The sequence below is a fragment of the Tursiops truncatus genome, chromosome 13 (assembly GCF_011762595.2).
Source record: "Tursiops truncatus isolate mTurTru1 chromosome 13, mTurTru1.mat.Y, whole genome shotgun sequence".
Lineage (NCBI taxonomy): Eukaryota > Metazoa > Chordata > Mammalia > Artiodactyla > Delphinidae > Tursiops > Tursiops truncatus.
In genome coordinates this window covers 17,051,481-17,066,851 of record NC_047046.1, presented here as the reverse complement: position 1 = coordinate 17,066,851, position 15,371 = coordinate 17,051,481, and the positions used below count along the sequence as shown (strand labels likewise).

At 43.1% G+C, this 15,371-nt stretch overlaps 1 protein-coding gene across 23 annotated transcripts in view; it reads right to left on the bottom strand.

Moving 5' to 3' along the window:
- The window catches only part of GIT2 (GIT ArfGAP 2), a 46,955-nt gene that overhangs the window by 3,433 nt on the left and 28,151 nt on the right, over nucleotides 1-15,371 (bottom strand). For 9 of the 23 annotated variants that reach the window (XR_002179454.3, XR_002179455.3, XR_012325210.1 and 6 more), the window contains 6 exons: nucleotides 14,360-14,509; nucleotides 10,405-10,653; nucleotides 8,677-8,766; nucleotides 4,641-4,723; nucleotides 3,837-4,025; nucleotides 323-386 (listed from right to left, as the gene is read on the bottom strand). Coding sequence is in view for 19 of the 23 variants with exons in the window: in XM_019950323.3 (XP_019805882.1) it covers nucleotides 323-386; nucleotides 3,837-4,025; nucleotides 4,641-4,723; nucleotides 8,677-8,766; nucleotides 10,405-10,653; nucleotides 14,360-14,509 (825 nt within the window). In the remaining 4 variants the exon portion in view is untranslated. Of the gene's footprint in view, nucleotides 1-322; nucleotides 387-3,836; nucleotides 4,026-4,640; nucleotides 4,724-8,676; nucleotides 8,767-10,404; nucleotides 10,654-11,211; nucleotides 11,986-14,359; nucleotides 14,510-15,371 lie in introns of those variants that run through there. The other 14 variants (XM_019950326.3, XM_019950327.3, XM_019950324.3 and 11 more) reach the window with 13 other exon arrangements.

Below are 15,371 nucleotides of genomic sequence, written 5' to 3'. Positions count from 1 at the left end.
GCAGTGTAGTTAATAGTATGCATTTAGTAGTGCTATACTGAAGTGGTTTTTGAAAAATATTAATCCACTTGGGTGAAATATTCCAGATAAAATTTCATTCTATTAATGCTTTACCTTTCAGCATTTGGCTTGTACATTCTTGTCTTATTAAACCCAAATCAATACTCATGTAGCACAAAAAGTATTTCAAAGCTCTATATGGCTATTTGCATATTCAAAACTTCCTGTGCTACAAAAAGATTAATATAATGTAAAGGTCATAAAGAAATTTCTTACGGTTCATTAAAAGGGATCTGAACCAAGTTAGTAGGGAGTGACTTACTTTGGGGAATAATGCTGCCATTTCTGTAACAGCTACATGTATCCTCTCTGAGCAGGGAATATAACTGCAAGAATATTGAAAAGGTTATTCAAAGACAGTGAAAATAATTCAGAGACAGAGAATACTCGGCTAAGAATAGGTCCCATTTACATTCCTGTAACAAAGGGGTCGAGGCCACGGCCAACCTGCTGTGGATCCCACATCAACAGGAGGTGCTCTGTGATAAAGCAGGGGCCCCATCCTTTCTTGAAAGTTCATTCAATCAGACAAAAACAGTCTCCAGGTATGAATGTAGGCAATGTCCACTACCAGCCAGGTGGAACCACAGAACAGTTAGTCTGTAAAGGTATCTACACCTCCTCAAGGTGTTCATTTAAATTAATACTGCCTACATTTTAATTAAATCATTGCATCTCAAGAAACTGGTTTGAATTATACCAAAATGCCTTCCAACTGGGAATTCCCGACTTTTACCTTTATGAGCAGTTAGAACCATACACCATGTAATAACAAAAACACCAATGCATAGGAGTTACTTAACTTGCAAATGTGAAGGGGCAACAACCCATCTGGTGACAAAGACCCTCAAAAAAAGGCAATGTCCACAGCAACCACTGTATCAGCCACAAATGTTTCTTGAGCATTAACTGAGATCCACACCTAAGAGTTTTTTATGTTTTGCTGGTTATGGTTTTCATTTTGACCCAGAAATATAATTCACCCTTTCCTCCTGCTACATAGAGGAGACATTTTTCCTAAGGACATCTCTCAAAAACTCACACTATGACATATTTTAGGAAGTCCTCAATAAGCCACGAAAGAAAGCACATGCAGATTAATGACAAAGTCCTCCTCCTTCTCTACCACAGGGAGTCCATGTTCACAACTTGTTATCTTTCCTTGAAAAGGCTTTTGTGCATAATATGCAGTAATCCCTGGACTGTGTAATTGTGTGTAAGAGAGAGAGACAGAAACAGAGACAGGCAGGGAGTGAGGCTGGAGGCTGAGGGGATGGGACCAGGCTGAGGGAAGGTCAGGGGCTGTGGGGAGCTTGCTCAGCCCAGGGGACCAGGACTAAGCCTGACCGTGTCTGCATGGGCTACTGGTCCACTTAGGACGAGCATAAGCAATGGATATCGAGAGGAGAAAACAAGAGAAAAAGGCATGGGTTTAATTCATATAATGCAAGATTATAAATGAAAGTGTCGGGACTTCCCTCGTGGCGCAGTGGTTAAGAATCCATCTGCCAATGCGGGGTACACGGGTTCGAGCCCTGGTCCGGGAAGATCCCACATGCTGTGGACCAACTAAGCCTGTGTGCCACAACTACTGAGCCTGTGCTCTAGAGCCCGTGCGCCACAACTACTGAAGCCCGTGCACTCTAGGGCCTGCGTGCCGCAACTACTGAGCCCACGTGCTACAACTACTGAAGCCCGTGCACTCTAGGGCCCGTGCTCCGCAACAGGAGAAGCCACTGCAATGAGAGGCCCGCGCACCTCAACAAAGAGTAGCCCCCGCTCACCACAACTAGAGAAAGCCCGCGCGCAGCAACGAAGACCCAATGCAGCCAAAAAAAAGAGAAAGTGTCTCAGATACACAAGGAACCAGAGATTTTAAGAGAACACTGAACAATTTATAAAATATAAATTCTCTAGACCAATTCTAGTTTAAACCAAAAAAGTGAGTTGATGATTAAAAATCTCTGCATCATTCTCTCATGGTTCTTACAGAAAACAGATCATGACATATATTGAATGGATTTGTACATCTTAAAAAAAAAAAAAAAAGAAACTTCCCAAACTGTACCAAGCACCACATATTGTGATATTTGAAGCCAGAAACAGCTCCAGGGCAGATATTTATATTTTTGATAACCATCAAAGAGAGAAACTTAATGTAAGCATAGTTTTTGGCTGCTGTTTGAAATATAAGCAAGGCACTTCTGAGCTGCGGGAAATGAGAAGTGAAGCATGCTGTTCAATGGTGGGAGAGCCCCAGGGAAAGAGTTCACCCTGTTTTCACGGTGCCTTGATACGTTTGAGGTGTGAAACGTTTTGCTTTATGTAATGTGGTAATGAAGTTGCCTGTTGCCAAGGCTGGGTGAGGAGCAGAGGAACTCCACACCTGTAGCGTGTGAGGCAGGAAGGGCATGTGATAAAGAGGATGTCCGGGGGAGGGGAGCGATAAACAGCTATATAATTTTCGTGGAAGGAGGCTGAGAAATTATGCAGGTTCCTCTTTTTCTCTGAGGAGCCTCCAGCAGTCCATCCATGAAGACTAGCTCTGCTCTTTCAATAAACACTGACCATTCCTCTCCTACTGAGTGGGAAATAATGACACTGGGAGAAGTCTGAACTGTACAGCAAAACGGAAGAGGGTAGAAAATGGGGAGGTGAGCATGGCAGTGCGAGGGACACGGAGAATGCAAAAGACACTGGTGCATCTTTTCATGGAAGAGAACAGGAAAAAGAAGAAGCAGTACTGTGTTCCTTGAACAACTTTTGTTCGTGCAAAGGCATGGAGAGAAGTTCTTCACTGAAGCCCTAAACTTTGCTGACTTAATGAAAACAATGAGATTGTTCTTGGGTTTTGATCAAATTTTGCCGCTTTCATAAACTCAGTGGGATGATGTTAAACGTGTCATGATTGTGTCTGGAGCAGGCCGGCCGCATGAGACTAGGATACCACCTGCAACAGCTAACAACTTACCAGAGGACAGAGGGGTGAGTTAGAACGAGAGCTGGACCCTTCTCTGCAGTAAGAAATAACTCTGCAAGATATGGTTCTGCCCAGAGTGAGCAGACTCTTCATTCAGGAGCAGAGAATGATTTGCGTGACAATTAGATCAACTTTTCTAAAAACCACTTGCTTCTTAGACGTGCACATGCATGAGGGAAAAAGGTAAGAAATCAGGTTCATTTCAGGATACCTTCTATGGCAGTAGATTTCTCCCCAGCTAAGGAGACCACAGACAGCAGTGTGGCCGGGAGAATGTGTTGCTAGTTTTGAGGTAGCTTCTTTCACCTCAAGAACTGGGAATGTCACTACCCCAAATATGCTGCAGTTCTATCTCTAGAGGCAGCTATATTCAGAGCACTTCATAAGAAGATGAAAGATTAAAAATACTACATAAAAAAAGACAAATTTGTTTTTAAGCCTGTTACATAAACCTGAAATTTTCAACAACTTTTTTTTTTTTTTTTGCCATACGCGGGCCTCTCACTGTTTTGGCCTCTCCCGTTGCAGAGCACAGGCTCCGGACGTGCAGGCTCAGCGGCCATGGCTCACGGGCCCAGCTGCTCCGCGGCATGCGGGATCTTCCCGGACTGGGGCACGAACCCGCGTCCCCTGCATCAGTAGGCAGACTCTCAACCACTGCGCCACCAGGGAAGCCCTTCAACAACTTTTGAAGTGAGCATATTAAAAAAAAAATCCCCATCTGTAAGGGAGCAGCAGCATCTCTTCCAGAGCATGTGCACACGTCCTGCCAGGCCGGATATTCAAGCCTCCTTACCTGTCGTGTTTATTTTCTTGGGCTGCTCTTAAGAGCTCCTGTATGTTTTTAGTGATCTGTTCAGTCTTCCGGATGACGTCTTCGGTGCTGGGGAAGACGGGGCTCGGGGCCTTGTGGGGCTCTGCCACATCTGGGCCTGAGCCATCACCTTGCCACACTGTACTTCTTTGCCTTCCCTTCCTGCTTGACCTGTGAGCATTGAAGAAGTGGTTAAATGTGACAGGTAGTTATCAGCTGCCTCTCTGCTTCTAGGAGCCACAGCATGTGCATGTGCCAAAGGCGCGAGTGGGCTGCTTTTGTGGTTTCCTTTATCCTGTCTGACAGGAGACTCAGGGTAAGGCTGGTTCATCAGCAGGCAGCCACAGCTCATAGAGAGGCTGTTTCACTCTACCATGGGGGTGGACATGATGACCCTAGTAGGAAGGCTAAAGATGGGGAAAGGGAGGAAACAACCGGAGCAGGGAGGGTGTGTGGTTATGAAGCCACCCTAATCGAGCCAATTCCTCGGGATGTAAATGCAGGATGTAACCTAACGTTGACTCGAAAATGAAATGGAGTACTGACTTTAAGCGCATTACAGACTCAGAGATGAGTCTAACCTGCTGGTAAAAGAACAAAAGGCCCCTGTGGCAATAATGGGAGATGGGAAGAGGTGTGAACTATGAACTTATGCCTTAATATCTGAGGACGTTATGGGTCTGAAAACAGAGAAGCGGGTGCAGGTGGTGAAGTGTGCCTCCTGACCACGCTGCTCGGTCTCTGGTTGAAGAGCCCAGCCCCAGGGCATTCTTCCTGCACATGTACCCCAAGTCATCCAGGTCCCTGTCATTGGGAGTGTTGTCATAGTCACTTTCAGGTGTGCTGTTCTGCTTCTCCAGCCTGGATGCCTACAAGAGAAAAGGCGACCCCATTAGTTGAGAGCACCAGACACTTCTTGGGTGCCTTCTCAGGAATTGTTACCTGTCAGGCTACGTGGCCATCATGCCCCAGATCTCATCTGGGACGGGGGCCGATGCTTTATTAAAAATTTAGGAACAGGGAATTCCCTGGTGGTCCAGTGGTTAGGAGATGGTGCTTTCACTGTCCGGGGCCCGGGTTTGATCTCTGGTCAGGGAACTATGATCCTGCAAGCCGCGTGGCGTGGCCAGAAAATTAAAAAAAAATTTTTTTTTAAATTTAGTAACAGATGAATAGTGGATCCAGAAACGGTTTCTTTCCTTCTCTGCCCCATTTTCTTCTTTGCTTCTTAGCTGCTCCATACACAGACCCCCGGTACAAACTAACAGACGCGCAAGGCAACGCTCATGTTTAGCTCTCTGAGGAGTATGGAGTTTAACTATAATATAATGGGGCCCATTTAAGAAGCAAATGGGTCCGCACATATATCCACAGATGTGAGCACTGGGAGTTGCCTGCAGATCAGCTAGTCTAATACCAGATGAGAAAAGGAAGGGCCAAAAGAGCTGGCGGTCACCCCCAAGGCCAAAGAGTCAGCAGAAAACCTGGACTAAGAACCTGGGCTTCCTGTCTCCTGCTACCTCCAATACCCCACACACCTGGGGCCCTGAGGACCACCACTGCTCACAACACAGCTCTCCAAGAACTATCCTCAGAGACGGCTCGTGTGAGCCACACAAGGAAACCAGAAACCATTCATTCATTGCCACACGTTGTTTGTGAACCAAAATGGAGTAACCTGGTGTGACATTTGGTTTCCAACCCCTTTCATCTGTCTCCCCAAACATCTATCCCTTAAAACATAAAGATATGGTGCAACAAAAATGGGACACAGGAAGCCTACAACTGTTTTGAGCAAATGGCAGCACTGCTAAGTACAGGGCCTTCTGGGGTGACAACATTTGAAGGGGACCACATTCCTTTGAAGGGGAGTATGTTAGTTCTGGAGCATTTAATACAAAGGATTTCCCCTCAGTATTTATTTTACCCACAGTGCTTGGGAATTTCTTCATTTGAACAGGAATCAGTGGAAGCTGATTTAAAACCTAAATTGATTAGCAATAGCAAAAGAGAAATATGAGCTATTTCTAGCTCTGTAACTTGAATTTAATCCAAGTTAATCAAAACATGTGCCTAAGGAATTTTATGGTTGCTGCAATGAAATGTGGCTAAAGTTAAAGCGCCTGTAAATTCAGAGCCCTGTTTAAACACACGGAGACCCTGTAGCTCCACTCAAATGAATGGCTCCCTTAGAGTGAGTCAGTTAAGTAAGTCTCCATAAAGTTTAATTATTTGTTCCTGATAATGCTGGAACATAGGGCTGAAGGCCCTATGCGGGCGGGTAGGCAGGGAGGCAGCCAGCCCTGAGATGGGGAAAGGCTCCTTATTCATACCACGTGTTGCTTACTATCCCCATGACCCCTCTCTGTCCTCTCCCAGGGAGAACACTCTTTCTCTGTCTGCTGAGGTCTTTCATGTTTCCCCCAAATGCTCTATTTGGTCCCAGCCACTTAACGTAAGACACTTGCACTGGGCTCCTAAAGTTCAATACGAGTTCGTACTGAAACCACTCAAATACAACTGGCAAATGACTGGAAATGTTGGCCTGCAGCTATAAAGAGAGTCTGTAAAGCTAAGTTCTGTAAAAACTACTATAACATTTAAGATCCCTTTGTTTACATCTCCTACCAGCAAGCAGTTCTGCTTCACTAGCTGCTTTTGCTTTGGCTTTATGGATCAATCAGTGAGTTACTGGCTACTGGCTATCTACATGGAAGAGCAAAGGCAGGCAGGGAACAGTGAAACCAGGCTCTTGCAGAGATGATCTCAAAACACAAAACAAAACAAAAAACAAAAGACAAAACAAAACAAAACAAATCTCTTCTTACCTTTCACAGTGAATGTCTGACTAATACATTTCTTTTCCTTTAGTTTTTATATATACATACACACACAGAGATGAGTGTGTACATGCACATACACAGCATAAAATGGAATGTAAAAAATGTGTATTTAAATAATTATTCTGGGACATTTGTCCAGAGCTGCTCCGGTAGAAAAAGCTAGAAAACGGAATTAAACCCAGAAAAAACCCACCTTTTTATAATGGATCTTTTTGCCTTCCTTGATGTAAATTTGACAATTACAAATCAAATGCATTACCTCCACAATGATCAAAAGTACCAAGTTTCATTGAAACATTTTAGAAGAGTAATGACTCATATATCTAATAAAAGTACTCAGGAAATGTTTCTCAAATACAGAAAACAACGTACAACAATAACCACCCAGGAAATCCGTTACTTACATTAAATCCTTCATCGTTACCAACAAAAGCATATTTCAGGATTTCAAATTAGTCAGCATTAATTTTATGAAAATTATTGTAAACATGCAGAACTAAGGTCTACTAGTTAAAAGTGCTGCTCTCTCAAAGCTGTTAATAGAAAAGTTACCTTATAGCTGGTGCTGGTTCAGTTTATTTAATAGATTGGTAGTTTTCTCTGCGTACAGACATGCCATAAAAGCCTAACCTCATGATGAAGCTGTCAGGAGCAATGAGGATTACCCGTTTAAATCGCCAGTATAAAACACTGTCTCAGTAAGCAGTCCTTGCAATAATTCTCAAAACTACCAAAAAATTTTTAAAAACTTTCACAGTGGACAAAAAGAGGTTTACTTGACTCTTAGCAACAACATTTCAAATAAGATATTCATTTCTATTTAACTGCCCCTTACTTTAACTGAAATACTGTAATATAAACAGTGCAGTTCAATTTCAGAACTGCTCAGAAGATAGTAGCATATGTCAAGAGGTTTTTTTTTTAAAGATTACCTCAAAAGTGCAGAAAAGAACCCCCAAAGGGCCTCCACGTGCCATAAGGCACTGGCAGTGGGCAAGATTCTCCATCGTTCCTGCCGATGTGGAGGGAACGGACAAAGGGCAGTGCAAATCCCCCTGGTCTGTAAAGGTGGTCCCTCACCCACACCCACCCTCCCTCCTCTCACTTTAGCCACACTGCCCTTCCAGTAAAAAACAAAAGAGCCAGGACCTGAACGCAGGTCTGCAAAGCCTGTGCTCTGTCATGACTTTCCCAGCTTGCTGCCATATACTCTTCATGCATGAAACTGTTTTTTAAACTGACAGTGCCTTTGGGAGCAGGGAGGTCACCTAAGTCCCCAGGACCCTTTAACTGACTTTCCAAAAGGCTGGGTGTGGACAAGGTGCTTGATAAATACTTGCTGCCTGGCTACTCTAAAAGGAGCTTACCTGTATCATGTGCTGTTACTGGGAATGTAAATTATACGTCGGCAAGCTGGACTTGACCAAAGAACAAAGTGAACAGCTTCATACTAACAGGTGCCTACACCTCCAGTGCTGCCATGTGTTGCAATCTGGATGCAGAATGCAGGGACTGCAAAACCTTGGTTTGTCAAGTAAGGTGCTGAGGTAAAATATGTCAAGAGGTAAAAAACAATAAAAAATAAAGAGCACGATGTCTTAGTGTTTCCGTTAGTCCAAATACGCTAGTTCTCTGAACAAATTTGGACAGATTTGCCCTATTATAATATTTAGCCAGCAGCCAGCTAATTTTCTGATTGTTTAAAAAGACAGAATGCTCAGAATCAGTGTTACAGGGTGAACTGCAGACTGTGTTAAATGTCACGTGAGACTGAGCAATGTGGAGTTCGAGGAGACGGAGGCCGCCTCCTGCAGGCATGCATGCGTGTGTGAGTGCTGAGAGCTGAGACACCAGGAGGGAAGCGCTGCCTCATGCAGGACAGAGAGCAGTTAGCGGAGGGAGGGAGGGCTGGGAGAAGCACAGAGCGCCAGGAGCACTGCCCCTCCTCCAGAGAGCAGAGCATTCAGAGTGTACTTAACCCTTCGGGCGCTCTCGTCCCTCGACCAGGAAAGTGTGGAGGGGAAGGAAGGCAGAGACGAAGAGGAGGTCACAAGCGCACTCCTCCCAATCTGGAAGGGGAAAAAGAAACACACTCGGGAAAACACAAAACAAACAAAAAACCCCACCTCCTACCCTGGCTTCGGCCCAGGTTTCCCAGAAAAGAATCCTAAAAAGCAACTCACTACACACATGAGATCAGTGCTGAAACTTCCACGCTAGCCAATGACAGATCCCTAGAGATGTTTAATCCCTTAGTGAAATGCCTCTCGGAAATTACTTGGAATTTATAAGGCTACTTTTCTATGAGGGAAAGACAATACCTAGCATAATTTGTCAAATTTGCCAATGTTCCTTTTTTTTTAATAGACAGCCTTAAACAAATATTTGTTTTTTAACCAGGACAGATGATATGAAATGAAAAACTATACAAATGATTTAAAGTTGGTATACGCTATCAATCTGCTCCTTAGTACAGATATAGAACTTTTACAATAATAAGACGTTCTTACATTTTAAATGTTTCTAAAATTAAAAAGTATACTGTGAAAACTAACAAAGTGGCTTTTTCTAAATTTTGTTTTCAGTTATACAAAAATAAGATTCTTAACTTAGTTCAATGGCATTCCCATTACACCCAATGTATCAAATCAATTGCTTTAGAATGTTCAGCCCAAACAACTTAAAAAGTTGAAGTAGTAGACTCCCAATTACAATATAACAACACTGTAATTTTATCACATTAAAGCTTGACAAAATTAAACTAGGGCTTAATTTCCTACACCATATCCTTTACTATCCTTTACTTTCTATTTACTCTGAGAATTTTTTGGAAATTCCTATAAGAGTGGACTGAAGAATAACTCTGACATTCAAAAAGATAAATATTACTCTTTGAGAAAACATCACACAGGTTCAAAATGCCTGCAACATTTTGTCAAAACATAGGTTTTTTAAAACAAATTAATCCCCAAGAAATATAATATTTGAAACCCTCACAACACAATAGTTATTCCACTGTAGAATAGGAGCATTAGTAGCCTGTTACAGAATACAATCTTTGGAATGTAACGCTTGTAAGGTCGATATAGAATTCTTACATCTCATTCTTATGAAGTGAAAAAGCAACACTTTCTCCACGCAGGGAGGAGGATGCAGCTAAGCAGGCACACTGACCACAGGTGCAGGGGCTGCGGAGGCCCAGAGGCTTCCAGACCTGGCCTGCATGCCCAGGCCACAGACACCACCCGCTCCACTGGGAGGAGCAGAGGAGGCGCCTTGAATTCTCAGGGCTCCTGTGCGTAAGGGGGCACATGCCCGTCTACCTCGAAGAAGACGGTACTTACTGCTGCCAGTAACCTTTATAATTTGCTTTTGTTTTTGGAAATAGGGAAGGAAGCTTGTTACCAAAGAAGTTCCAATAGTGGCTGGCGGGGAAAGTTATTATGGATACGGGGGAGAAAAAGGGGAGAGGGGCTGAGCAAGAGCCAGAATCCCCAGGGTCGTTGGAAAACTTTCGGCCAGTGGCCCTGAGTGCTTGTGGGAACACTGCAAGCACCTGTCGACATGTTAATACAGCAAACACAAGGACGACTCTTGTAGCCCAATTTGGCAAAGCAGAGACTGGGGATCTGCAGGTTCAGAAGAGGGAAGGCAGGAGTCAGGCTGGACAGAGAGTGAAAAGCAGAAGCGCCAGTGGTGTTACTTACGTGCGCGGGGAAAGGCTGGAGTCTCGTCCTGCTCTCTTCGGGGTGGTTCACTTCTCCCATTGGGAGATAGGGTTTCTGACCTGATCCCGTCTCGTACATGGACATGGGCCTACTGCCCCGGGCAGATGGACGTCTCTTTAAAGAAGAGTGGTTGGAAGTGTCTGTGTACTCAGAATCAGTTTGCACCTGATATATATTGGTTGTGGCCTGTTTCCTGAGGTTCGAATTTTCACTCTGGAGTGTTTGAAGCTGAAAGACATGTTTGGCAGTGGGACTGTGTTTTTCTATAGCAAGCAGAAAAAGCAAACACCAAGTAAACGCATACAACTACCAGCTTTAACAACAAGAACAGTTAACAGCTCGCTGGGTTGAAAGTCAAAGGCAACTACAAACCAAAACTCTTTCTTCTAGAATAAGTGAAACGCAATCAACTCACTTTGTCACTTAAGCAAATTAAATAGCTAATTTCTGAATGTGAAAAGGTTGCAGTTTGGACTTTTTAAAAGCGAACTGTCTAACCACGTAAAAATTGGTCACGGTGGGCCTGGGAAACGTTTGCAGGCAAGCTGCACTCTGGATTATTCTAAGGCTGTTTCAAGCAAGAGCTTGAGATCATTAAGACATCACTTAGGTAACTTGCTTTTCAAATGAGCCCTGAGCAATTTGCAAATGCCAAAAATGTCAGCAGACACCATGGAAGCAGCACAAAGATAACTAGAGTTGCTTTGCAAAGCAAGAAAGACAGTGAAATTCAGCTTACGAAAAATCAGATGAGCTACTGCTTCCCAAAAAGCCAACAAGAAAAAATAAGATCAACAAGTTTTTATTACATAATACTCTTTAAAATTCCAAACAATTTAGCACTTTTTTAAAAAGAGAGGGAACCAGATCTTGGTTAAGTTTGCTATATTAACATATCACGAAGAAAACCGGAGACCTATTGAACTATCAACATCTTCATCTGAACGCTCCACGTAGCGCGCGCTGCCCTCTGGTGATCGGTCATCTTTCAGCCAGGGCCGGAATACCTGGCCTCTCTCTCCTTTGGCTCTGCCGCCCAAAAATGCGACCGTCGTGGTGTCAGCTTTAGACACTCTAATCTGCCTGGCACCACCCCGTTTTAGTTAGAGGCTGTCACTTGGAGACCCTGAACGCTCCTTCCATTCCTTACATGCAGGCTGCTTCATGGCGCTGGATGAATTAGAGTTAAGGGATCAGCAAGGAACCGAGTTACTCTTTAGCATCTGGCATTTTAAACACAATTAACTGAGTCCAGGCTGCACAACGTCCTTCCCCTTTGGTGCTCCTCCATCTTCCAGGACATTTTATAAGCTGGGTGTGGTGTGAGTTCAGCTGTCTACTCTTTGACAGAGATTGTAAAATGGGACCAAATTCCCCACCAGGGCCAAGGCTTAAGTCCACAAGCAACTGTGTTTGCACCAGGAGATCATTACTTTTTCAATAGCAAGCCCATTCAGTGTTAGGAGTTACTTTCAATTTCTATTTAAGAAAGCACCGATCTGTGAAAAATATACCAATAGTGGCTGCTCCTCTTCATTAATTAGCATCTTTTCCAAGCAACTGTTAAATGTGAAAGATCAGACACAAATCATGCTACTTCGTCAACTATATATATATTAAAAAACTTTACCTAACTTTGAAATAAAATCAATGCATCTTCGCTAAATAAACAAATTCCACATACTTTATACTAGTAGTGCCAAACTTTTGTGAAAGTCTGATTTACTGTCTTTGCAACAGAAATACTCTCATTCTCAGTTTTCTCAAAGCGTGATCCCTAAGAAAGGATAGATTGCTTCTACACCAGAAAGGCTTTCAGGGCATAACTTATATCTGCAACTCCCTTTCCAAAGAAAGAACAGCTGCAAAGTGACAAGCAGCTACTGAAAATTCCTACATTCTAGGAAACAGACAGGCATAAAGTGCCTGTCAAAACTACTTATTAGGGAACCCGTGTTCTACAATGAAATGGTCAAGGTCCAACCAGTGAGGAGCATAACTGACACATGGTCCTCAGTGTAGGACTGGGGGATCTGGTCACATGCTCGTGTGTCTATGTGAAAACCTTAGAGTATTTTAGACAAGGTCTTGAAATCTTAAACTTTATCTTCACACTTTTCACTCTAAAACATCCAGCCTGGATTTTGCTTTAATGTGCTTTGATGACCACTAGTTCCTGGTCTCAATTTTTTTAAATTTTAGTACTCTGTACTTAGCGAGATATCCTCAGATAAATCTGAATGGTGCTTATCTTAATAAGAACCAGACTACACTTATTTTGTCTGGAAGGAGTATAACAGGACATGAAAAGTTATAGATAATAGGTTCATAAATCAAAAGCATTTCTAAGAATTGAGGAGATAATCTATGAACAATGGCAAATAATTCCACTCTGCATTTCTTAAAGAAGCTTGAGACATTTGCTTTCAGAGATTCGAGGTTATCTCTGGCGATTTCTACAAATACTAAAAGGAGAATAATAAGAATAAAAATGGTGATGCTTAACAGACTGATTTGCAGTGGCAAAGTCAGCATGTTTCAGAAAAAGTCACCTCAAAAAAATGCATTAGTTCAATTAATGAGACAAACTGTAATTCATTAAACAAAAGATATTTCAGAAAAGACAGAAAAAGTGCAAGCCCTGTATGCTATGGCAAAAAGGCACTTTGTCTGTCTTGTTCATGGCTGCACACCAGCCGGTGACAGGGCCAGGGTGGCACAGGACAAGTGTTTGATTAAAATCTGATCGATCTTCAGGCATTCTTGTCCCCTTCTATTATAGGTATTGAGGCCATCTATCTCAAAACGTCTCCAAAAATGATCTAGAACTCAAAAGAATCCTGGACCAAGCCGCAGGCAAGGGTGCACTGCAGTGTTCTTCCCTGACAAGCAGAGGGGCACAGACCTCTTCTTAGATCTTCAGCCTTCCTTTAGGAAGCACCACTGAAAAGGGCCCAGCCACAAATGAGGTGCACCATGTCCTCTGTTCTTGATAATGATTCTGAAGCATCACTCTTCAAATGATAGTAGGAAGACACAGATATATACTTTGTTTTGTTTCTGTTTAAGGAAGTGTACAGAATCTCATTTTGTAGAGCACTGAATGATGGGAGCAGTACCTACAAAGTCTCGGGCAGAATTCTGAATCTTTCCACTTCTTTTTCTTAGCATTCTTATAAAGAGTTATATACGTAATCCCCTCTGAAGCATACTCCTTGCTACTATTAGCCATACTTTTTTTACAGATAGAGATTAATATATTTATATATTTCTAACTCTCTCAAAAGGTGGCAAACAAGGAAATGCCGAGCAAATGGGATTGTTTCTTACCAGCGTACGGTTCTCGCTGGTGCAAACACAATGTTTTCTTACATTTACTGAGTACCTATTCTGTGGCTCTGAGGACATCATAAATTAGTGGTAATTACTGGTGAAAAAAAAGCAGGGCTGTGGGACTGGGCTGCCAGGGCAGGGGTGGGTAATATCTTAGACTACAGTGAACAGGGACAGTACCCCTTGTGTGGCATGGGGTTTGGAATGTGGATAAACACATACACCTGTCCTGGGCTTTCGTCTGCCCTGTCTTCATGGCGTGCTTATTCTTTAGAACAAGCAATAAATTGGAAGAATCACATCCATGGAGTGGTGTCTAGCTTCCCAGGAAGCACAGGACAGTGCAAGGGTTTCTACAACTGACACAAACACTTAATAGGCTGTAATGTTTTCCTACCTGGGAAACTTACACTGGATTTATTTCTAATCAAAGCTACTTCATTTAAAATATCCAAAATACATACTGCTTCCAAAAAGACAGCTTGGCCCAAAGATTTTTAGATCTGTGTTTCTTCCCTCTGACCACAAGCATCATGCCTGGGATTCTTCCTTATACTATGGGGTTAAAGAGCAACCGTCCTGGCATTTATTGACATGTTACCTTTTTCTGCATAATTCTCAGCTCGTCACTCAAGTTGTTATTCACCTTCATTAGCTGTTGTATCTTGGCCTCAGAAGCCACTAGAGCGTTTTTGACCTCCATAAATTCCTGCACAGTGACTGGTCCATCTGATAAATCTGAATCTAGGCTCTAAAAATAAATTGGGGAAAATGTTCACAATCTGAGACAATGATAACATTCAAGACTAACTGCTAAAGAATTTCAAATTCTGACCATGCCAGCTGGATCGCAAAGTTAATCAAACCAAATCAAAGCTTCTAAGCGTAATGCAAAAATAAAACATAAAGGTAGGGCTACGAAAGTATTTGAAAAATTTTCAAGTCAATATTTTCTAATAGATCAGACAGTGGGGCTACAAATCCTTTCTGACAATGACTATGCACATCTGTCTTGTCTGCCTTTCTCTTGCTCATTCATTTTTTTTTATTCATTATTTCATTAATTCACTCATTCCAACTTTTCTGATGCTTTTTTACTAAGCATCAGGCAGTGTTCTAGGAGCTTGGGATACATAAGAAAAGAAAATAGACAAAGATTCCTGCTTCCATGGTGTTTACATCCCAACAGAGTGAGAAAGGGAAAAAATAAAAAACTATATAGTACGGTGAAAGGTGATAAGTGAGATGGAAAATAAATAGAATAGATCAGAGTGAGGGGCTGGGGAGCTGAAGCTGGGGTGAAGGCGGGTGCATTTTAACCTGAGACGTGGGTAGGTGGGACATGAGCAACAGCCTGCAGGAGGGGAGGTCATTAGTCAGATGGCTGTCTGGAGGAAGGGTGTTACAGCCAGTGGCAGGGCTCAGCTGGAGGGAATGGGTGTGCAAGGCGGAGAGGAGGCGGAGGCCGGCCAGTCTAGGGACCCCGTCGTGTAGGGTCCTGTCATGACCCAGCTTTCACTCGAGTGAACCCAGCGCTTCTGTGGAGAGCGGGCAGAGATGTTTCAGATGGAACAGGTGACTCCTGCTATCCCCTCCACATTCCCTGCATCTGC